The sequence below is a fragment of the Apodemus sylvaticus genome, chromosome 2 (assembly GCF_947179515.1).
Source record: "Apodemus sylvaticus chromosome 2, mApoSyl1.1, whole genome shotgun sequence".
In the NCBI taxonomy this organism is placed as follows: domain Eukaryota; kingdom Metazoa; phylum Chordata; class Mammalia; order Rodentia; family Muridae; genus Apodemus; species Apodemus sylvaticus.
In genome coordinates this window covers 113,570,173-113,592,542 of record NC_067473.1, presented here as the reverse complement: position 1 = coordinate 113,592,542, position 22,370 = coordinate 113,570,173, and the positions used below count along the sequence as shown (strand labels likewise).

Below are 22,370 nucleotides of genomic sequence, written 5' to 3'. Positions count from 1 at the left end.
GCTATCAGTAAGGGGGTCAAAGATAAAGTTTCCCAGTGGTGAGGGACAGGGAGAAGAGAAAGGTACTCAGTGTTGCTACAGGACTGTTCGGGCTGCACCGGAACGGACAGCGGCAAACAAACACGGGGTGCTTGGCTCGCTCGGGCTCAGCAGGGTGGAGAGACAGCGCCATCCGATCTGCTCATAGCAGATGTGGGAAACAGAAGGTAAGCGGCAGCTCAAAGGGCCAGCTCTTCGGACAGCTCCCCGCCCGCGCCCCGCCCTCCCCACCCCTGCTTCCTTTCAGTTCCCCTTTTGAACTTCCTTAGGCAAAATTGGCGACCTTGACTTTTCATTCTCTGTCAGCACCTCGCACCCTGTTTGCCGAACTCCCGCTTGACACGGAGCCTCTTCCCCTCGCCTGGATGCTTCCAAGTCCTGCCTTTTCCAGACGGTGGAGCCCCCTCACTGGTGAGGGAAGAAAGGCATTAAAAGTTCTGAGCTGTTCCTGTTCTCAGGTTGAGGACTGTGAAAGAGAAATCTCAATATATCAGAAACAAAAACCCGCCCCTGGCATATGGTATGGAAGTTTTATTCTGAAAATGACTTAAAAGTCCCTGGTCAGATTTCTGTGTTTGAATCTATAGACAAAAGCAAGGCTTCTGCCCTTCTGCAACTTGCAGCGAGTTACAGGGGGGAGGGGTGTGTGTGTGTGTGTGTGTGTGTGTGTGTGTGTGTGTGTTCATAGTTTTTTTCCTTTAGGCAGATCTCATGTAACCTGAGCTGACCTGGAGCTCACCATATAGAGCATGGGCATAGCGACTCATGCTTTTAGTCTCAGCACTTGGGAGGCAGAGACAAGCAGATCACTGTGAGTTCAAGGCCAACAGATTATATAAATAAAGAGATTCTGTCTCAAAAACAAAAATCATTAACAAGGGCAGAGTATGTACCTGAGGATGTCCTTGAATTTCTGATCTCCCTGCCTCCACTTCTCAAGTGTTAGGACTACATGCATGCATGGTTTTATGCAATGCTGGGAACAGCCCAGAGCTTCTCACATGCTAGGCAAGCACTTACTGTTTGAGCTATATACCCTGCACTGATGGAGAATATAGTCGTCCATCAATTGTACCAGTCGATCAATATAATTACAAACCATGGCACTATGATGAGGAAAAGCACGAAACTGATGAAGATCATTGAGAGATCTACAGGAGAGGTAACAAGTAGACTGAATGCTCACTTTGGGATACATACACTAGAATTGGAACATTCCAGAGATTTAGCATGGGCCTTGTGTAAGAGTGACATGCAAATTTCTGACATTTTCTGCCAAGCTTAACAGCCTGCGTTTGATCTCCAGGACCCAGTGGAAGGAGAGAATGACTCCTACAAGCTATTCTCTGACTTCCAGATACACATGGTGACATACACCAAATCCCAACACACAGATTATATAAATATGTGTGTGTGTATGTGTGTGTATATATATATATATATATCCCCACATGTATGTATATATACATACACACATATACACATATGCATATATACATATATACACATAATCACATACACATATATACATATGTAAATACATATATACATATATACACACAAACATATATAAAACCAGGCTGGGCATGGTAATACACACCAGTATTTCAGAAGCAGTCACAACAAGAGCTACATTATTGAGACCCTATCTTAAAAACAAATAAGCTGGGCAGTGGTGATGCAGATCTTTAATCCCAGCACTTGGGAGGCAGAGGCAGGCAGATTTCTGAGTTCGAGGCCAGCCTGGTCTACAGAGTGAATTCCAGGACAGCCAGGGCTATACAGAGAAACCCTGCATCGAAAAAAACAAAAACCAAACAAACAAATAAAACAAAAAAAAACCTGGAAAATGTGTCAATGAAGCTAAACCCTCAGAGGATGAGCTAGTCATGCAAGGTGCTGGTGAGGGGCACTGCTCAGAGCCGAGCCCATGTGCAACAGCTTTGAAGCAAGCAGGGGTTTCCTGCATTTGCCACTGAAAGGAGAACTGAAAGAACAGAAAAGGCCAGCCTGACGAGGCAGGAACAAGCAGGGGAAAGTGAAGGAAAATGAAATCAGCTACCCAAGGGCTGGAGAGATGGCTCAGTGGTTAAGAGCAACCTCTGCTCCTCCATAGGTCCTCAGTTCAATTCCCAGCAACCACATGGTGGCTCGTGTGTCTGAAGACAGCGACAGTGTGCTCACATACATAAAATAAATAATCTTAAAAAAAGAAAGAAAGAAATCAACTACCCAAAAGCCCAGCCTCCTTATAGGAAGGTATACAAACATCAAAGGTCAAAGGGCTTTTTGAAGCCTGATGTTCTGTGTGTATGTGTGTGTGTGTATGTGTTATACAAATATGTTTCTGTGGGTGTATGCACATGCGTTTGCAGATACCTATGGATTGAATATCTGTCTCTGTCACGCACCATCCCTCTCCCTCCCTCCTTCCCTCCCTCCCTCCCTCTCTCCTGTCCCTTTCTTCCTACCCACCTACCTTCCTTTCTTTTTGTCCTTTTTCTTTTTCTTTTCTTTCTCTCAACAATGTTTCACCATGTAACCCAGGCTGTCTTAGAACTTGATATATAGACCAGGCTGGCCTTGAACTCACAAAGATCTGCCTGCCTCAGACTCTGGAGTACTGGGATTAAGGTGTGTGCCATAATGCCCAACTCAACAACCTAATTTTTAAAAAAAAAAGATTCATTTTATTTTATTATTTTAAATTATGTGCATATGTGTATAAGGGTTTTACGTGCAGGAGTGCAGGAGCCGGCTGAGGCTGGAGGGGTGGGACACCCCCCCACCCCCCCACCCCCCCACCCCCCCATGGGGTCCTCCCCCTTAGGCCGCAGCTCCTTCCTGGCAGTTGCGAGCCGCCGTGGGTGCTAGAACCTGAGTGCCAGTCCTCAGCAAGAGCAGTATGCACTTTTTGTTTGGCTCTGTTTTGCTGAGACAGGGTTTCTTTGTGTGGGCCTGGCTATCCTAGAACTAGTTCTGTAAACCATGCTGGCTTCAAAACTCATAGAGGCCCACCTGCCTCTGCCTCCCAGGTGCTGGGACTAAAGGTGTACACCACACTGCCATATACTCTTACCTACTGAGCTGTCTCTCCAGCCTTCACCACCTAAAGTTATGAGACAGGGACTCATTACACCTAAAACTCACTGATTAGACTAGGTTAGCCCAAGAGCTCCAGGAGCTTCTGAGTCCACTTCCCAGCCCTGGCTACAGACATGGCTTTCACATGTTGGAGACCTGAACTCCAATGTTCGAGCCTTCACCGGAGCTGCTGACCAAACTGCCTCCTCAGCACCCGCTTACTCTTTAAAAAGGGAAACGGATCCAGGTAAGGGGACGCACAGTGGCAACCTCCATGTAGAAAGGCTGAGGTGGACAGACTGCTACATACCAAGACCCCGTTTAAAAAAGAAAATACAAAAACTCAAAGATCCAGGAAGCCACGACGACTGAGTTCAAACCTCAGAATTTCTGTGGTGGAAGCAGAGAATGGACTCCTAAATATTGTCCTCTGACTTCCATACGTGTGCCATGGCACACATGTATATACATACACATGTATACACACATGTACACACACACACTCCCCAACTTTTACATTAAATAAAGTTATCAGAGGTGGAACTGATAGAGACTTGGGTCTGTGAGGAGTTAGGTAGATGAAACTAAGTTCTATTTTGGAAACAATTCTGCAAGTTCTGAGCAGGCAGGAAAGACAGGGAGTATTAGAGGACGTCGGAGCCGAAAGGAGCCTTAGGAGTGTGGTTGAAGCCTCTCACCAGCTGAGGCTCAAGAATTCCAGAACAATTAACATTTGTTTAAGGCCTTTCTCCCTTCCCAGCAATAAACCTGTGGTTTTCTTGGAATTTCACCAGAAACCCAAAAGACAGCAAAAGACACATCCTAACTCCCTTAAGTAACTTTAGTACCTCCTGTTTTTACTTTATTAGGTTATAATCTCATCTAAGGCAATCTCCAGAGTCATTTTATAATTTTACTTATCAAAAGGAGAGGGTGTCTCAGTTAAGGTTACAGTTGCTGTGTTGAAACACATGGCCAAAGCAAGGGAGACAGGGTTTACTCTGCTCACACTTCTGGATCACTGTTCACCATTGAAAGAAGTCCACACTGGAACTCACACAGGTTAGGAACCCGGAGGCAGGTGCTGATGCAGAAGCCACAGAGGGATTGCTTCCTCTGCCTTGCTCAGCCTGCTGTCTTATAGAACCCAGGACCACCAGCCCAGGGATGGCATCACCCACAACGGGTTTAATCTCTAAGAAAATGCCCTAGAGTGGGACCTTATGGAGACATTTTCTCAACTGAGCTTCCCACGTTTAATATAACTCTAGCTTGTGTCAGGTTGATAAAATTAGCCAGCATAGAGGTGAGGTGCTGGTGAGACAGCTTGATGAGTAAGACACTGCTGCGCAGGAGTAAGGACCCGTGGATCCCAGGCCTCCTTGTAAATGCCAGGCAAGTGGGAGGCTGTGTCTGCAACCTTGGCACTTAGGAGGTGAAGGCAAGGAATACTCAGGGCTAACTGGCTGACAGGACTAGTCAAACTGGCAACCCTGGGTTCAATCAGAGGCCTTGCCTCAATGAATAAGGGGAAGAGGGATGCAGGAAGACGGCAATATTAACTTCTGGCCTCCACACACTTACATACCCACATCACAGACATATATGCATACACATGCCAGGAAGGAAAAAGAGCAGGGGCAAGGGGAAATAATAAAAACTGGCTAAGAAGCATTTTTGTAAAGCAAATGACATTCAAATACAATATTCTGGGAAACATTGAAGCAAGTCTTTTTATTTTTGTTTGTTTTTTGTTTTTTTGGATTTTTTTTTTTTTTTTTGAGACAGGGTTTCTCTGTATAGCCCTGGCTGTCCTGGAACTCACTCTGTAGACCAGGCTAGCCTCGAACTCAGAAATCTGCCTGCCTTTGCCTCCCAGAGTGCTGGGATTACAGGCGTGTGCCACCACTGCCCGGCTGCAAGTCTTTTTATTAAGCATATTAAAAACCACACTAGGAGCCAGGCAGTGATGGAGCATACCTTTGATCCCAGCAGGCAGATTTCTGAGTTCAAGGCCAGCCTTATCTACAGAGTGAGTTCCAGGACAGCCAGGGCTACACATAGAAACCCTGTCTCAAAAAAACAAAAACAAAAAACAAACAAACAAACAAAAACACACTAGGAAGCCAGATGTGGTGGAACATGCCTATAATCCCAGATAAGAGCAGACTGAGGCCGGAACCTGGGAGATATACATCTATGTGTGTGTGTGTGTGTGTGTGTGCGCGTAAGTATACATATGTAATGTATATGTGTATGTATATGTATAGGTTTGTGTGTGTATATATTATATGTGTATATATACATATACATACATGTGTGTGTCTGTGTGTGTGTATATATATATAGATAGCTATAGATAGATAGAGAGAGAAAGAGAGAGAGAGAGAGAGAGAGAGAGAGAGAGAACTCAGTGGTAGAGCACTCATCTAGAACGGCATGTGAGGCTTTGGGTTCTGTCCTCAGTACTGCAAGGAAGGAAGGAAGGAAGGAAAGAAAGAAAGAAAGAAAGAAAGAAAGAAAGAAAGAAAGAAAGAAAGAAAGAAAGAAAGAAAGAAGAAAAAAACTAGAGTTTGGAGGATGACTCAGTCAGTAATGACGTTCCAGCCACACAAGCATGAGGCTCTGAGTTCAAGTGCTCAACACTCACATAAAAATGTAGTGTGTCTGTGCTTGCAGTCCTTAAGCTGTAGGAGGCAGAGACAGGAGGGTCACTGGAGGTAGATCTGCCTAGCTTCAGGTTCAGCGAGGTACCTGTGTCAAGAGAATAGGCAGAGCAGGGTGCCTGATGGCCCGTTCTGTGCCCCATGTGCTCCTGAGGGTCTACCACACTCATACTCATGCATACGCAGTGATTGAGGAAGACACCCCACACATGTGCACATACATATACACATGAATATATACATACACAAATGCACACAAAAATAAATGATCTGACCCATTCCCTGACGAGAAGGAACCTAAGGGAAGACACATCTGTACTATTGGGAGGCTTGGGGACACACAGCCACTGTGGCGGGGGACACAGAGCAGCTCCCAGCCGGGGTCGTGGGAGCCTGAGGCTGCTGGCTCACATCTCAATGCACTGGGAGCAGAGAGGGGCACAGGCAGGCCTCCTCCTGTTCCCCATTTTACTGATCCTCAGTCCCCAGTCCATGGGAGGGGTAGACATGTCCTCTTCAGTTACACCTCTCACAGACACACGCAGAAGTGTTGTCTCCCAGGTGACTCTAAATCCATGGAATATTAACCACCAGTGGAGGCCTACTGGTTTAAGAAAGTCATTAAATTAAAATTTCAGATGTGTTTAGAATTATCAAGTGATGTGTTTTGGTAAATGCCTCATATCAAGGTCAAAATGTTTGTTTCATAAATGGTAATGTTAATTTTGAAATTTCGATTTTTTTTTTGTTTTTTGTTTTTGTTTTGTTTTTGTTTTTTCGAGACAGGGTTTCTCTGTATAGCCCTGGCTGTCCTGGAACTCACTCTGTAGACCAGGCTGGCCTCGAACTCAGAAATCCGCCTGCCTCTGCCTCCCAGAGTGCTGGAATTACAGGCGTGTGCCACCACCGCCCGGCTTCCTTTGATGATTCTAGATCAATTTTTAGTATGATTTTGCCAAATGATGATTTCTTCTTAAAAGAAATTTTTTTTTTTTTTTTTTTTTTTTTAGTGCCTTTCAGGCCCTTAGCACACAGTAGGTGGTTCGGCTTTTTGTTCGACCAATGAATGAATGGACCCCAGATTCAGTTGGCCTAGCTGAGGGGACCACTGAGGCCTCGCCTCTGTCAGGGGCTTGACTCCTTCAGCCAATCAGGACCTGCTCTCGGACCAGCTTACGTAGAATGGAGACCTTCTATTGGCTCCTACGCCGGCTCAGGGGCCAATGGACGCATGGGAGGCGGGGCTTCCATGGGCCGGGGGTATAGCTTCGTGGCCCGCGCGCGCGCTTCTCTCCCGGCGCGGACACCGGCGCGGGCCATGGCTTCAGTTTCCTTGTTGTCCGCACTGGCTGTGCGGTTGTTGCGCCCCACGCATGGCTGCCATCCCCGCCTACAGCCCTTCCACCTGGCGGCAGTGCGGTGAGTGTGTCGGGGAGCGGGTCCGTGGGGTCGCGGAGCGCGGTGTGGACAGGTATCCTTCCCAAGCATCAGCCGGCGGCGGGACCAGTCCCCGACGGAGGGGTGTGGCGGGGCTACGTGGCTCGGGGTGCACGTGGAGATGCGGACGCCTGGCAGGGAACACTGTTCTGCCACCGCAGAGATGCGGAGAGGTCTGCCCTTCCCGGACCCTAGCGGCAGCCGGGGTTGCTGCAGTCTGATGAAATCCGCGAGCCGGCTTGCTCCAAGGGTACCGACTTCCCTCCTCCCGGGTGGGTGTGGTTCTAAGATGCCCCAGCTTGATGGTGGCACCCCCAAGGCCCCGCAGTCCACTCCGGAGTCCATCAGTTCTAGCCTGGGCGACCTAAGATGATACATGCCTCAGAAATTACTAGAGGTTGCTGGGAGTAGGGTGCATTGTTTTATGGGGAGCTACGGTGTTAGAGCTTCCGTTCTGCACGTGGACCACTGTGGTGGTCACACCATTTCTGAGGGTGTTTTAATACCACGTAAACCATACGCTTGAAAATTGCCAGAGCCGGGTGCGGTGAGATTGCTTGTGAGGCAGGAGGATTACTGCGAGTCAAAGCCAGCTTGGATTACAGAGTGAGTTAGAGACCAGTCTAGGCTGCAGCGTGAGACTTAAAAAAAAAAAAAGGTCACAATTGTAAATATCGTATCATATGCGTATTTTTCCATTTTGTTTTTGTTTGTTTGTTTTGTTTGTTTTTTCGAGACAGGGTTCCTCTGCATAACCCTGGCTGTCCTGGAACTCACTTTGTAGACCAGGCTGGCCTCGAACTCAGAAATCCACCTGCCTCTACCTCCCAAGTGCTGGGATTAAAGGCGTGCGCCACCACCGCCTGTTTTTCCATAATTTTAGAAGTTGAAATATATGAAGGCCTCCCAGTCCCCAAAGTTAACGAATAATAATAATTAAAAAAAAAAAACTAATGAGGAAGGCAGGGAAAGTTTTATCCACTTCCTCCCGCTTCTCTCCCGGCGGAGAGGGGACAAAAAGGGGATAATTGATGGGTCTTTCTTGGCCTCAAACTCCCATTCCTGAGCCTAGGAAGAAGAGTCCAAGAGGGGTTGTGAATACCAGGCGGAAGACAATAAAGACGTTTTCTGGAGCCTTGCATGTTGGAGCGCTGAATCCTGAGGTTTTGGAGGACTTGGAAGGGTTTTCCGAGGTCTGATCCTGACCTCCCTTTTTGAATTCCATCTTTTATTTCCCTGTTCTTGCTTTCCTCTTCCTGAGTTCTGGCCCCGGGTGTCTGTGGACCACATATGTCAGAGACTTGGCTAACTGGAAAGATCCTGTAATTCATTACCCAAAGAACTAGACCAGTTTGCTTCTCCTCCGCGTTTACTCGTGCATGCTTTTCTGAGAAATGTGGGCTTTGTATCTCCGAAGGCGATCTGTGTTCGTTGTCCTGCACATTTGATAATTGCAGTGCCTGCCTTGCTGTGCCAGGGTTTCCGGAACATAAACTCGTTGGTTGAAGGGAAGAGTACGGTCACCTAGGAGACGGTGGGCGGAGTCGATGGACTGGAGGCAAATGTTTACACTCGCTGCTTGTTTCTTACTATCATCATCTCTGCTGCATAAATAGAGTTTTTATAGTAGGCAGGATAACCAAAAGTGATTTATGTAAAGAAGATGGAGAAATATCTATTGTTCAGTCAATATTGGCTTGTTTCATTCCTCTCCGTCTTTCTCATTGATGGCCCATCAATTAAGTAGCAGAACCTTTCTCAAAATAACTTCATCGGGAGCTGTAAAGCTTTCCTGATACTAGTTGACTGTAAAATCACTAACTGTTGGTTTAAGAGGAAAATAAATATTGCTGACTTGGATTTTAGTTTTGACCTTTATTAGAATTTATTGGACCTCTTTCTAGTCTGTCATTTTAGTGGAAAGTCTCTGAGCACATCTGTGGAAGCATTTAATATCTAAACCAAGTGTACAGACTTACAATTTACTTTTGTTTTTAATTTTGGCTTAGTCTCCTATCTCCCTTTAAGCAGTTACTTAATTTGGCCCTTGGCGAATTGCTGAGGGGACCTGGAAAGGGCTCATGTTTTTCAGTGCTGTGGGAAGCAGCAAATACAGCTGGATAATGAAAAATCTTCATTACATTGTGTGGCCTGGCTTTGTGTTGCTTTGCCTTTTTTTTTTTTTTTTTTTTTTTTAAGTAAATTGGCATAACATCCAGAACCTTCCTCTGAAACAGAGATTAGGACCTGGTAACACTGGCCTCTCCAGAACCCAATGTTCTTAACATCAGCCTGCCATTTTTAGTCCAAGTACGCTTCTACTGTTTTCTCTGCATTTACTGCTTTCCAAAGAAACTTTTTGTGAAGTACAAGCTAAATTCTCAGGGTATAGTGTGTGTGTGTGTGTGTGTGTGTGTGTGTGTGTGTGTGTGTGTGTGTGTGATTCCTTATTAGTATGTATATATCTTTCTTCTTCCCCCACCCCTTTCCAAGATCTCATATCTTTAGGCTGGCCTTGGAGCAGCTATGCATCCAAGGATATCCTTGGTATGTGGGCGTGAATGGACAAGGGGGCAGACCGGAGAGCTCGTGTGAGAAAGGCTGCCCTAGCCTTAGTTACTTCCTGTTGCTGTGATAATCCCCTGTGTAGTCCTGGCTGTCCTAGAACTCACCATGTAGACTAGGCTAGCCTCACAGATCTGTCTGCCTCTGCCTCCGCCTCCACCTCCACCTCTCCCTCTCCCTCTGCCTCTGCCTCCCAAGTGCTGCAGCTAAAGGTGTGCTCCACCCACAGTATATGGGTTTTTCCCTCTCCAGGAGTCGAGATCATGATCCTTCACTGGCATGTCAAAGGTCCATCTTCCAGGGTATTCTAGATTTGAACAAGTTGACACTCTCAATCACAACAGTCCTGGAGAGAGACTGGGCAGTGGCGGGCATTTTGAGGTTTGACTTCTCCAGTATGGCATTTATTAATCTAGCCACATGATGTAGTTTATAAACAGTCAAGTCCTCTGCATCATCCTAAACATATATATAAACATATACAGATCTTTATTTCTTCTTATTTATAACACTGTCCACATAGAATTACATTGTGTTAGGTTTATAAACAATCTAAAGATAATTTAAGGGGTGGGGGGAAATATGCTTAGATTATGCAAATGCTTTCCATAAAACTTTCTATAAAGGACCTTACCATTTTATAGGTGAAGAGGGCATTTTGGAACCAGTGCTTCAAGAGAAACAGCTGTATTATACAGTACTGTCAAAATGAAACCCAGTTCACTGGGGCTAGAGAGGGGCTCAGTGGTTAAGAGCACTTGCTCTTGCAGAAGACCCAGGTTCTATTTCCAATGTCCACATGTGGCAGCTTATAACTATCTGTTGTTTTCCAGTTCCCAGGGATTCTGACCTCCTCGGGTACTGCTCACACATGGTATACATGCATACATGCAGGCAAAGCACCCATACACATAAAATACCACTACCCAGGAAACACGAGTAGTTATTAATACCAGCAGCACAACACAAACTTCAAGTGGAATACCAATACTCAGAGAAGCTGGTTAGCCACAGAGCAGTGAGGAGCCAAGGGAATGTCCACTGAAGACTGTGGGGAGTGATGCGGTGGCGCACTGAGAGACCCTGACTGGAACTCTGACCTGGGCAGGTGTCAGCAGCGGCAGCTTCTGAGCTCCAGAAGAGCTGTTCCTGAACTGGTCGCTGGTGACTGCTCTTAAATATCTCCTTCGGGGCCTGGAGAGATGGCTCAATAGTTAAGAGCACTGGCTACTCTTCCGGAGGTCCTGAGTTCAATTCCCAGCAACCACACGGTGGCTCACAGCCATCTGTAATGGGATCCGATACCTTCTTCTGGTGTGTCTGAAGACAGCTACGGTGTGCTCATACACATTAAATTAATAAATCCTTAAAAACAAAATATCTCCTTTGGATTTCATATTTAAACCTAAGCCTTTGGTGTTTAATAACTTCTAGTTGGATCAGTCTTTTCTTTTTTTTTCTGTGCAAATATCCAAGCTACATTTTTTGTGATTGTGTCAACTTCTGCAGAAATGAAGCCATTGTCATTTCTGGAAGGAAACTGGCCCAGCAGATCAAGCAAGAAGTACGGCAGGAGGTGGAAGAGTGGGTGGCCTCAGGCAACAAGCGACCACACCTCAGTGTCATTCTGGTAGGGGATAATCCTGCCAGTCACTCCTATGTTCTCAACAAAACCAGGGCAGCAGCTGAAGTGGGTAAGTGTCATCACCAGAGCCCTGCTGGTATGTGCCGCCATGCTTCTGTCTGAGTCGAGTCCTGAGTGATTTCCTGGACCATAATCCCAGCACTGTGGGAGCCAGACGCAGGAGGACCTGGAATTCAAGGCCAGCCTTGGCCACATAGCAAGTTTGAGGTCATCCTGGACTATGTAAGATCTTGAGTCAAAAATCTAAACATAACAAAAAACCATCTACAGTAAGAATAAAAGCAGAAAACTCAAATACATAAGACTAGTGTGATAAAGCTGAGTCGAAAACTTTACTGTGGAAAGATTTGGCCTATAGAGGGCTTTCCGTGTTGTCACGCTGCGGCTTTGGGGCTGTGACCTCCGTTCTGTTTTGGCCTTAACATTTTACCGATGACCTTCAACACATTGTACAGTTGCTTCCCCTGAGCATCTCTGTCTTGGGTTAGTGAGCTGGCCCATGGATTGGTGAGTCACACCAGGTGCTCAGACCCCTGACTGTCACATGAGCATACACAGGCACGTCTAAGCCAGCTGCTTCTAGACTGCTGTCCTGGTAGCAGGGCCTCAAGGACAGACACAAATCCCATCCCCCAAGACCTGAGCCGCTTCTGCCCCATGAGGATAGAGCCAATCAGTGAAGAACTCTTTAGAAGTCAGTCACTTCCTTCAGACCTCTGCTTAACCACATCACAGAGGCCTCTCCATCCTCCTGCTCCGTCTTTCGCTTGAACGCCCAAGACACTGGGTTTTTTTTTAAACTTGTAAAGTAATTTTTATTATACTTGTTTGCTTATTTATTAAGTGTGTGTGTGTGTGTGTTTACTCTTATTGAGTCGGGGTCTCTCACTGAACCTGGAGACCAACAGGCTCTGGGAATCCTGTGGTCTCACCGCTCCAGCCCTAGGATTACAGATGTGCTGATGTACCTTTTACGAGGGCACTTGGGATCAAACTCCAGTCCTCGGCAAGCATGCTGAGCCATTTCTCCAGCTCTCTGGCTAGCATTTTATCAAGGCTCAGGCTCCTTGTTTCAACATGAGGTCATTGAATAAGCACAGAACAGTGCAGGAGGAGCCCTGAGCTACCTGTGAGCCTGTAAGGCAGTTACACCGTGGGCAGTTTGCTTAGCTTACATGGTGGTTACACACTACATATGTTTATTAAGTGCTTTGGTGTTCTTCCCCCCCACACCCCGCCCCCAAACACACACAGAAGAACTTAGTCTTCATTCGTTCCCTATGGTTTGGAGCAGTGTACCTTAATGTTGTTTTAAGCCTTGACCTTTCTTACAATAGGAATCAACAGTGAGACGATTGTGAAAGCAGCCTCAGTGTCAGAGGAAGAGCTGTTGAATTCAATCAGGAAATTGAACCAGGATGAGAATGTAGATGGCCTCCTGGTTCAGCTGCCACTCCCAGGTGAGTGTTGGTTTTCAAAAGATAACATCTGGGTTTGAGAGATTTAGCTTGGTGGGTAAGAGCACTGGGTCTTCCAGAGGACCCAGCTTCAATTCCCAGCACCTATGTGATGGTTCACAACTGTCCATAACTCCAGTTCCAGGGGATCTGATGCTCTCTTCCAGTCTGCATTGGCACCAGGCACAAACCTGGTATACATACACACATGCGGGCAAAACATCTATAACACACACACCCATAACACATACACACACTCATATACACATAAAATAAAACAAAAAGAAATGATTTCTGAACAGAGGTGCTGTTTGAAGTGCTTAAAAAAGTATTCACTGCTGGGCGGTGGCGGTGGCACTTGGGAGGCAGAGGCAGGAGGATTTCTGAGTTCCAGGACAGCCAGTCCAGGATGGCCTAAGACTTGGAACAGTCCTCCTGCCTCAGCCTTCCAAGTGCTGGGATAACTGCTCTGAGTTATCCCTCACGTCCTGACAGAGATCTCCATATAAAGGCGAGTGGAGTGCTGTGGTATTTGACTTCTGCTTACTGCGTCACGGCGACAAGTCAGGGAGCGTGGATCCCCACACCAAACCTGATACACTGGAGCAGGGCAGCCTTTGCATTACGACCAGGACTTTAGGGAGTGGCCTTGATTTCTTTTTTAGAGCACATTGATGAGAGAAAGATCTGCAATGCTGTTTCTCCTGACAAGGATGTCGATGGTTTTCATGTCATTAACGTGGGGCGAATGTGCTTGGACCAGTACTCCATGCTGCCAGCAACCCCGTGGGGCGTGTGGGAGATACTTAAGCGAACGGGTAGGTGTGTGTTTAAGCTGCATTTCTGTTTTAGTATTATGAACGTTGTGTAGGTTGGGCATTCCCGGTCTGAAGATCTGAAAGGAAAGCCTTTCGGCACTGTTAGTTTTGAAATGTTAACCAAATAGAAGCTATGCAGATATTCCCAAATCTGAACAGCCTCAATATCGGGATATTCCTGGCCTCACATACTTCAGGTAAGGGATAGTCAGCCTGTTCTTAGAACTGGCAGAAACCCCCAGAACCGCAAAGCCTGGGACCCCAGCCCACAGCACAGGTTCCCACCCTACAGGGCTCACCTAGCTGTTGCTTAGGACGGCTCTGCTCGATTCTACAAGCCTTGGAGAAGGAAATGTTGGGTTTACAATGGTGACAGCAGGGATCCACGGGACATTTGCAGTTTCCAGAATGCTTTCAGTGTTCTCTGCACCTTCCGTGTGAGGCAGTCCCGGCCAGGACTCGCTGAGAGTTCCATGACTGGATTTGTGACCCTGGCCTTCCTCTGGTACACATTCTCAGACAGACCAGGACTGCTTTTAATGCAAATATACATATCTGATTCTCTCCCTGTGGAACTAGTGAACAAATTGAAGTTCTGTGTAAAGCGTTGGTGTTAGGCAACAAGACATTTTCAGATGAGCTTTGATTGTACTTATTAAAAGTTGAATCTGCTGTGTCATTTGGGGGGGGTGTTTACTTATTGTTATTTATTTTTCCAGGCATTCCAACCTTAGGGAAGAATGTGGTGGTAGCTGGCAGGTCAAAAAATGTCGGAATGCCGATTGCAATGTTGCTGCACACAGATGGAGCTCATGAACGGCCTGGGGGTGAGGAAGTTACCTTTCCTGTTGTGTGATAATTCTCTAAGGCCATCCTGTGACCTCAAGCTACACTCAGAAAGGTGTGGAAGGCCACGCCCAGTGCCACCAAGAATCCTAGAACTAGCCTCAGACAGATCTGAGTTTTGAGTAAAGCTTGCTTGTGGGCGATCAGAAATTGTCAGTTATGGCTTAGACAGCACCAACAAGCCTTCTAACTCAGACGTGGATAGTATCCTGCCCTGTGTCATGTGGGAGGAAAAGAAGCAGTCATGTCATGTTATGTTCTGTTAACTCATCAAAGGGAAGCCTAAGCCAAGAATTGCATGAAGTTACAGTAGTAATGAGCTTCCTCGACCAAAGGAAAAATACATTTCTGGGGCCCGTTTGGCATTATTAAAGAGCAGATGCACCTGAGTAATTCTGGTAGCCTTTTCTTAGAAAAGGTAAAACTCTTAAAAGTTCATGAAATAGGAAATAGATTAAATGTGATTATACGTGACCCCAAAAGGTACAGCTGAGTGCAGCACTGTATACTACACCAAGTAGTAATTGTGTTCATTCATTTATTTTTGTTTGTTTGTTTTTGAGACCGGGTTTCTCTGTGTTGCCCTGGCTGTCCTGAAACTCACTCTGTAGACCAGGCTGGCCTCGAACACAGAAATCCGCCTGCCTCTGCCTCCCAAGTGCTGGGGTTAAAGGTGTGCACCTGCCTGGCGTGTTTTAAGTTTTTATTTCAGTTATTACTGTGCGTGAGTTCCGGGTCAGAGTCAGGCTTGCAGGAGTGCCTGAGAAGCAGGGTCACCTCCCCACCCCCCTCCCCTCTGCCCTGAGCATTGGCTCTAAGAGAGAATGCAAGTCCGTGATTTTCCAGAAGTGTTGGGTTTCTGCAGTGCTGCGAACCGCTGAAGCCTACCTTCATCCCAGCCTGGATTTGGACTCAAGGCCTCTGTTTTTGCCTCTCAGGTGATGCCACAGTCACAATATCTCACCGATACACGCCCAAAGAGCAGCTGAAGAAGCACACGATCCTTGCGGACATTGTGATATCTGCTGCTGGTAAGAGCTCTAAAGTGCATATCTAGACGTGTGTGTGTGTGTGTGTGTGTGTGTGCGTGCGTGCGTGCGTGCGTGCGTGTGTGTGTGTGTGTGTGTGTGTGTGTGTCACTGATTCTTTGAGCTAGAGTTGCAGTTAGAATACTTGTACCTGTCACCCCATTGTAGACTAGAGGAGGAGGGTACTGCACCATGTGCAGTTGAAACGGTTCCCTAGTTAATGGTGTTTAAAACATATGCTAGTAAGTTCCACCGGGGACCACCTACAATATCCTATGACTATAATGCCCCCTGCTGACCTCTATGACACTACAGGCACATGGTACACATATATACATTCAGGCAAAACATTTCTATACATAAAATCAATAATTCTACAATAAATGAAAACCCAGAATTGAAGTATGTTGCCCTCAGTGCCCTGCTGATTGTTGCTGCCTGTCACTAGGCATTCCAAATCTGATCACAGCCGACATGATCAAGGAAGGAGCAGCTGTCATCGACGTGGGAATAAACAGAGTTCAAGATCCTGTCACCGCAAAGCCCAAATTAGTTGGCGATGTGGATTTTGAAGGTATTTACTGTAATTTGTAAATATTACCTTTCATGGACATTAGGACAGATTGTTTTCTTTCTTTCTTTTTTTTCTTTTAAGATTCATTTATTTCATGTATTTGAGTTCACTGTTGCTGTCTTCAAACACATCAGAAGACATTGGATCCCATTACAGATGGTTGTAAACCACTGTGTGGATGCTGGGATTTGAACTCAGGACTTCTGGAAGAGCAGTCAGTGCTCTGAACCTCTGAGCCATCTCTCCAGCCTGCTTTCTCTCTTTCTTTCTTTCTTTCTTTCTTTCTTTCTTTCTTTCTTTCTTTCTTTCTTTCTTTCTTTCTTTCTTTCTCTTTCTTTTTTGGGACAAGGTCACAGCAGGTAGCTTTGGCTGTCCAGGGACTCACTCTGTAGACCAGGCTGACTTTAAACTCACAGAGATCCATCTGCCTCTGCCTCCCAAGTGCTGGGATTGCAGGTGTGTGCTCTCACATCTGGCTCTTTTCTTAGAACTTTTAAGTATGTATTATTTTGATAATGTTGTTAAAACTTTTTTGTTTTCTTTTTGTTTTGTTTTGACAGGGTTTCTCTGTGTAGCCCTGGCTGTCCTGGAATTCACTCTGTACACCAGGCTGGTCTCGAACTCAGAAATCCGCCTGCCTCTGCCTCCCAAGTGCTGGGATTAAAGGAATTTGTTTTTGGTTTTTTTTTTTTTTTAATGTATGGTGTGTGTGCATAAGTATGTGTTTGAGTTTGCATGTGTGTGGTACATGTGTTTGTGGGTGCATGTGCTTGAGTGTGCGTGTGTGGGTGTGTGCATTTGTGGGTGCATGTCTGTATTTGCATGTGTGTGGAGGCCTGAGACAGACACTGAGGGTCTTCTGGGATTGTTCTCCATCTTCTTCCAAGAGGCGCCACCATGCCTGGCTGTACATGTGATTTTTTTTTTTAAAGAAATTGTGTATATATTTTGTGTGTTTGTGTCTATTTGTTATGTATTTGTTTTGTGTATGTGTTACATGTATATGTGGTGTCTGTGTGCTGTGTATGGGTTATGTGTGTATGTGGTATCTGTGTTGTGTGTTATGTGTGTGCTATATGTATATGTGATGTCTGGGTCATGTGTGTCCTATATATCAGTATCTGTGTGTATGTTATATGTGGAGTGTGCATGTGTGATGCATCTGTGTGTTAATGTGTGTGTGTGTTGTGGGTGTGTTATGCATGTGTGTTCTATATGTATGTTGTTGTGTTTTATGTGGTACATGTGTCGCTGTGTATGTCCTTCAGTTCATGTCTTGGAGTATGCGCCGGAGCTTGCTGGGGTTAGAGGCTAGCTTACTAGCAGGCCCCAGGGATCTGTTTATCTGCCTCCCAGCACTGGGATGGCAGCACGTGCCGCCACATCTGCCTTTTTGACACGGGTTCCGAGGCTTGAACTCAGGTCTTTGTAGCCAGTGCTTTACCACTGATCTATGCCCTGGTCTGAGGATGCTATTTTTTAAAAAAGTTAAAGATGTTTAGTCTGTATGGATATTTTGCCTGCGTGTATATGTATCTGTGCCATGTGTGTGCCTGGTGCCCACAGAGGTCAGAAGAGGGTGTCAGGTGCCCTGGAACTAGAGTTCTGGATGGTTATGAGTCACCATGCTGGTGCTGGGAGCCCAACCCACTTCCTCTGCAAGAGCAGCAGTGCTCCTACCTGTTGAAGCATTTCTCCAGCTCTTTCCTACCCAGCTTGAAGCTAATGAAGGCTCTTAGCATTTCTTATTGCTCTTTCTTGAATATTTTTTTAATAACATGACAAAGTACCATGTGGGGGCAGGAGAGTTGGCTCGGTGGTTAAGAGACTGCTCTTCCAAAGGTCCTGAGTTCAATTCCCAGCAACCACATGGTGGTTCACAACCATCTACACTGGGATCTGATGCCCTCTTCTGGTGTGTCTGAAGATAGCTACAGTGTTCTCACATACATAAAATAAATCTTTAAAAAAAAAAAAAAGCTGACGTACCATGGGATCTTGGCCACGCACATGTGAGGCAGCCTGCCTATCTCGTTTCTCTACAGGAGTCAAGAAGAAAGCTGGTTACATCACTCCTGTCCCCGGTGGTGTCGGTCCCATGACAGTGGCCATGCTCATGAAGAACACTGTCATTGCTGCGAAGAAAGTGCTAAGGCCAGAGGAGCTGGAGGTGCTGAAGCCCAAACAGCGCGGAGTCGCCACCAACTAGCTGCGTGCTGAGCCGGTGGGAGAGGCAGGGCGGGCGAGAGGAATGCAGTGTTTTTAATTTATTCTGTTGAAATGGTTTAAAATGTTTGTATTTATTGAAAGCTTGGATGGGTGGCCGTGTGTGCGCATGGCTCTGCAGAGCCTCACCAGGATGCCCATTCGGTTGTTGTCCTGCCTCTGACCTGGTGATGCATGGGAGACGTCCTCACACTGAGAGTGGATGCTGAACTTCATAAAAAAAAAAAAAAAAAAAAAGCCTGCCTTTTTAGGCTATCATTTCCTAAGTGCTATTCCAATACAAGTTGACGACTCATCTTAGGCCCCAAGCCTTGGAGTTCAACTTTCAAACCAAAGGAAACCTTAGTAGGGAAAATTAAGGGAAAGGAAGAGGCAGCAGCACTGGGTCTCTGTGGCACACCCTCACTCTCTGTACAGCCAGCAGTGCCCAGGTTGCCCTGAGGAGAGCATAGCTGGGCCCGGAGACGAAAGCCCAGCATTACTAGCTGTCCCCCTGTGGCGGGTCATCAGGGAAGGTTAGAGTCTCCCCACTTGCTGTTGCCCTTCTGTGAGGTCGCCCTATTTTCCGACGAGCTCATTTTATAAATGATGTGTGTATTATCATGTTCAGCTTTTGCAGCACATTTAAATTTTAAGTTTCAGACTGTTGTGCTTGTGTTTTCTTTGGCGTATGCTTTAAGGCCTACTTTTTCGAAAAAACAAAACTTGGGCATGATGATCACGAGGGCAGCTCTCGTGCCACCAAAGAACTGTCATCGGCAGCTGCCTGCATGTCTTTCAGGTACCCAGTTGGCTTTCCTCAGAGTTATCCAGGAGCTTGGGTTAATATAAGACTTAGTCAGATTTTCTTATTAAAGGGTTTTGTTGCAGTTGGGTTTTTTTGCTTGTTTGTTCGTTCATTTGTTTCTAAATAAAGCACATCTGTTGGGTGCAGAATGAGTTTTTGAAATGCTGTTGTCGCAGTCAGGCCCAACCCATTACTGTCCCCTACCTAGTGTTCTGGGCTAGCTGTTCATAGATTACAGACTTTATGAGGAGCTGTGGAGAACCCAGCTCCAACCCTTTTGTACTCCAGCAGGCAGTTCCAAGCCAAGAGTTTATTAATCTTTAAGATTCATGTAAGTGATGCTGGGTGTCTTCTATTCCCTCCATTCAAACACCACTCACTACAAAGCTCTTGCTTGCTTGCAAAAAATCTTGACACATGTACCCATGTGTGCAGTAGATATAGGCCATCCCTGCTGTGCAGTGGTTTGATTGACAGACAGACTAAGAGATGCCAGTTGAACTTCCACCCGTGTGTTCGCATGGGTGTTTGCACTTTGGCTGAGACAGTTCCCACTCTAGACAGCCTGCAGCAGAATGAGAGTGGTGAGCCTTGCCGTGCTGACCTGTTTGCCTTGTTCCTCTGCCAGGAACTCTTTTCTCTTTTACAGGGTGGGCTTTTTTTCTTCTTTTTAAAATACGTGTAAGGACTTGGCTCTGTGTGGTGTGTGTGTGTGTGTGTGTGTGTGTGTTGTGAAGACCAGGAGAGAGCCTTAAGTCCCCTAGAACTGGAGTTCATGAGGGTGCTGGGAAACAAACCTAAGCTCCTCTGCAAGAGCAGCAAGTGCCCTTAACTCCTGAGCCGTCTCTCCAGCGCCCTTGCTGTGGATTTGTCTGTAAGTCAGGTATGGTACATGTTCTAGGCAACGACTGTCTAGTTCCCTCAGTTATTAGACATGACGCAAGGTAAGCAGACTCGATGTAAGCTTTATTGAAGAGCAGTTTACATTAGAGATGGAAGAAGCTCCTAAGTGAATAGAGAGGTAATACACCAGCATGACAAAGGTTAAAAGCGTTCATGTGTACACAAAATATAAACAATATTTAAGGTATAGATGAGATGGAATGATCAGCCTCTTAAGAGCGAACTGGTCCCTAGCTTGCTTGGTTGATGAAGAACGCTCATCTCCCAGTCTGTAGCAGTGCTACCGTTTAGTCCAGAGAGAGTGCTATTGCAGATCAGCGAGACCTTGGAACGTGGGTGCTCTTAGCTCTCCCGGGACTCATGCAGAGGAAGATGAACAGTTTTGTGTAGGGAAGGGTTTGGATCGGGGAAGAGCCGGGCAGTCTTACCCCAGCTGGGAAAGGTGTTCCTTCCAATCACTGGTATAAAGTACTCATTTGATTACAAACATAGCTGCCTAACATGCAGTGTTCTTGAGAGTAGAAATTTGGGCTTTAGCTATTGCAAAATGGTGGTGCAGGGATATAGGGGACCTACTCAAAGATATCAGCAAGTAGAAGGACTCCAGCTTATGAAGCCAGTGACAAATTAAAAGGGTCATTTGGCTGACCTAATGTGACTTAAGAGTTCAGTTAATGGGCACTATTTTATCTTAAAAACAATCCACTCAGAGCCAGAAGCAGAGGCTTGTGCCTTTAACCCCAGAGACGGGTGGGCCTCTGCATTCTGAGGCTAGCCTGATCTACACAGGGAGTTCCAGGAAGGCTGAGGGGCCATAGCGAGCACCCATCTCAACAACAATCCACGAAGACACAGGTTCTTCCAGGAGTGATTTTAGACCTGGCTCCCCAGTGTGTGGAAGGCCCAGCCACACTTAAAAATCCAGGCTCACTGAACAGAGGACTGGACTTCAAGCAGACGGAGGTGAAAGATAGGACAGCCCTGTCCTACCGTGCAGACCTGCAGGACACATCCGGACCTGCCAGACCATCGAGTCACTTAGATGGCAGTCAAACCTTTGACAGATACTGAACCAGTGTTTGCTTTAAATAGAAGGAACTAAATCAGTATCTGCTTCAAGCATAAGTCCACCGCTGGCCGTTTATCGTATCTGTAACTTTGGAAGACACTTTTATTCTTTTCACAAGAAAGGTTATATCTATGCCGGGTGGCATCTTAGGCCATATGTCTTGGGTATTTTAATAACTGCAAAGGGAAGGGGGAGAGCTTTGTGTCTATGTCGGACGTCCCTCACTGAAAGACCTCCAGTGGTCTGTCTGGCTGTTGGGTAAGGAAGCAGGTGAAAGGCTTGACATGCTCTACATGAAGCCAGGGCTAGGCTTTACCCTGCCCCCAGCCTGGAAGAGCAGTGCTGGACTAGAGGGTGGTCTCCCCGCCCACCTCTCTGCCATAGTCCTCGTCGTCGTCTGTGAGGTTGAGGTCAGATTCCATCTCGATCCTCACCTGCGGCACCATGAAGACCGGATTCCGCGAGTAGCTGAAAGCAGGTGAGGCCGGACAGGAGATTTTGAAATGCAGGGTGATGCTGAGCGGGACAGAACAGGGAGGGAGTGAGAGTCTAGCCTTGGGCGCGCTCAACACCCGCCGCAGAGCAAGGCTCTGATAGAACAGTTCTGTCGCTGCCCGTCGACTCAAAAAGTATGCGCATGGGTGTTTGCAGGGATGTCTGTGCACCACGTGCATTTTTAAAACAAATTCTTACAATCCAGGCAGCACTCGGAGGCAGAGACAAGTGGTGGATCCAAATTCAAGAGCAGGCTGGGCTACGTAAGTGAAACCCAGTCTCAGAAAAATTTATTACACACATCTATTTATTTATGGATGTTTGGGGGCTCAAGAGAGGAGGTCAGAGGACAACGCAGGAGTTGATCATCTCCATCCACCATATAGGTCCCAGAAATTAAACTCCGATCGTGTTTTATTTTTATTTTTTCCAGAAGGGTCATACTGTGTAGACCAGGCTAACCTTGAATTTGCCTACCTCTGCCTCCCAAATGTTGGGGTTAAAGGCATGAGCCAACTTTTTTTTAACTCAGATCACCAGGTTTGGTGGTAAGCTCCTTCATCTACTGAGCCATCTTGCTAGCCTTTTTGATGTTTTTTGATACCGGGTCTCATTCAGCCTCAGACTTTCTTCATAGCTAAGAATGGCCTTGAATTCCTGATCCTCCTGCCTCTGCCTCTCAGAGGCATGAAGTCAGCGCATCCAGAGAACAAAGTGCCCTCTATCTGCTG

At 46.4% G+C, this 22,370-nt stretch overlaps 2 protein-coding genes across 4 annotated transcripts in view; one reads left to right on the top strand and one right to left on the bottom strand.

Moving 5' to 3' along the window:
* Nucleotides 1-7,057: 7,057 nt before the first annotated feature.
* On the top strand, nucleotides 7,058-19,026 carry Mthfd2 (methylenetetrahydrofolate dehydrogenase (NADP+ dependent) 2, methenyltetrahydrofolate cyclohydrolase). The gene is made up of 8 exons (XM_052174100.1): nucleotides 7,058-7,208; nucleotides 11,301-11,485; nucleotides 12,774-12,896; nucleotides 13,559-13,711; nucleotides 14,431-14,538; nucleotides 15,496-15,588; nucleotides 16,034-16,159; nucleotides 18,205-19,026. Exons 1-8 carry the CDS (start codon nucleotides 7,108-7,110, stop codon nucleotides 18,366-18,368), a joined length of 1,053 nt encoding a protein of 350 aa, XP_052030060.1. The 5' UTR covers nucleotides 7,058-7,107; the 3' UTR covers nucleotides 18,369-19,026.
* A 1,077-nt stretch (nucleotides 19,027-20,103) lies between these two features.
* Nucleotides 20,104-22,370, bottom strand: part of Slc4a5 (solute carrier family 4 member 5) — an 80,262-nt gene continuing 77,995 nt past the window's right edge. For all 3 annotated transcript variants that reach the window (XM_052174097.1, XM_052174098.1, XM_052174099.1), the window contains one exon: nucleotides 20,104-21,660. The gene's annotated coding sequence lies outside the window, so the exon portion shown is untranslated. The remainder of the gene's footprint in view (nucleotides 21,661-22,370) is intronic.

What these genes read in the sequence shown, in the direction of transcription:
- Mthfd2 (XM_052174100.1), top strand. Translation starts at nt 7,108, where the DNA reads ATGGCTTCAGTTTCCTTGTTGTCCGCACTGGCTGTGCGGTTGTTGCGC. An exon ending in CAGGGCAGCAGCTGAAGTGG is followed by an intron (nt 11,486 to 12,773) that starts GTAAGTGTCATC and finishes TTCTTACAATAG; the next exon opens with GAATCAACAGTGAGACGATT. An exon ending in TGGCGATGTGGATTTTGAAG is followed by an intron (nt 16,160 to 18,204) that starts GTATTTACTGTA and finishes GTTTCTCTACAG; the next exon opens with GAGTCAAGAAGAAAGCTGGT.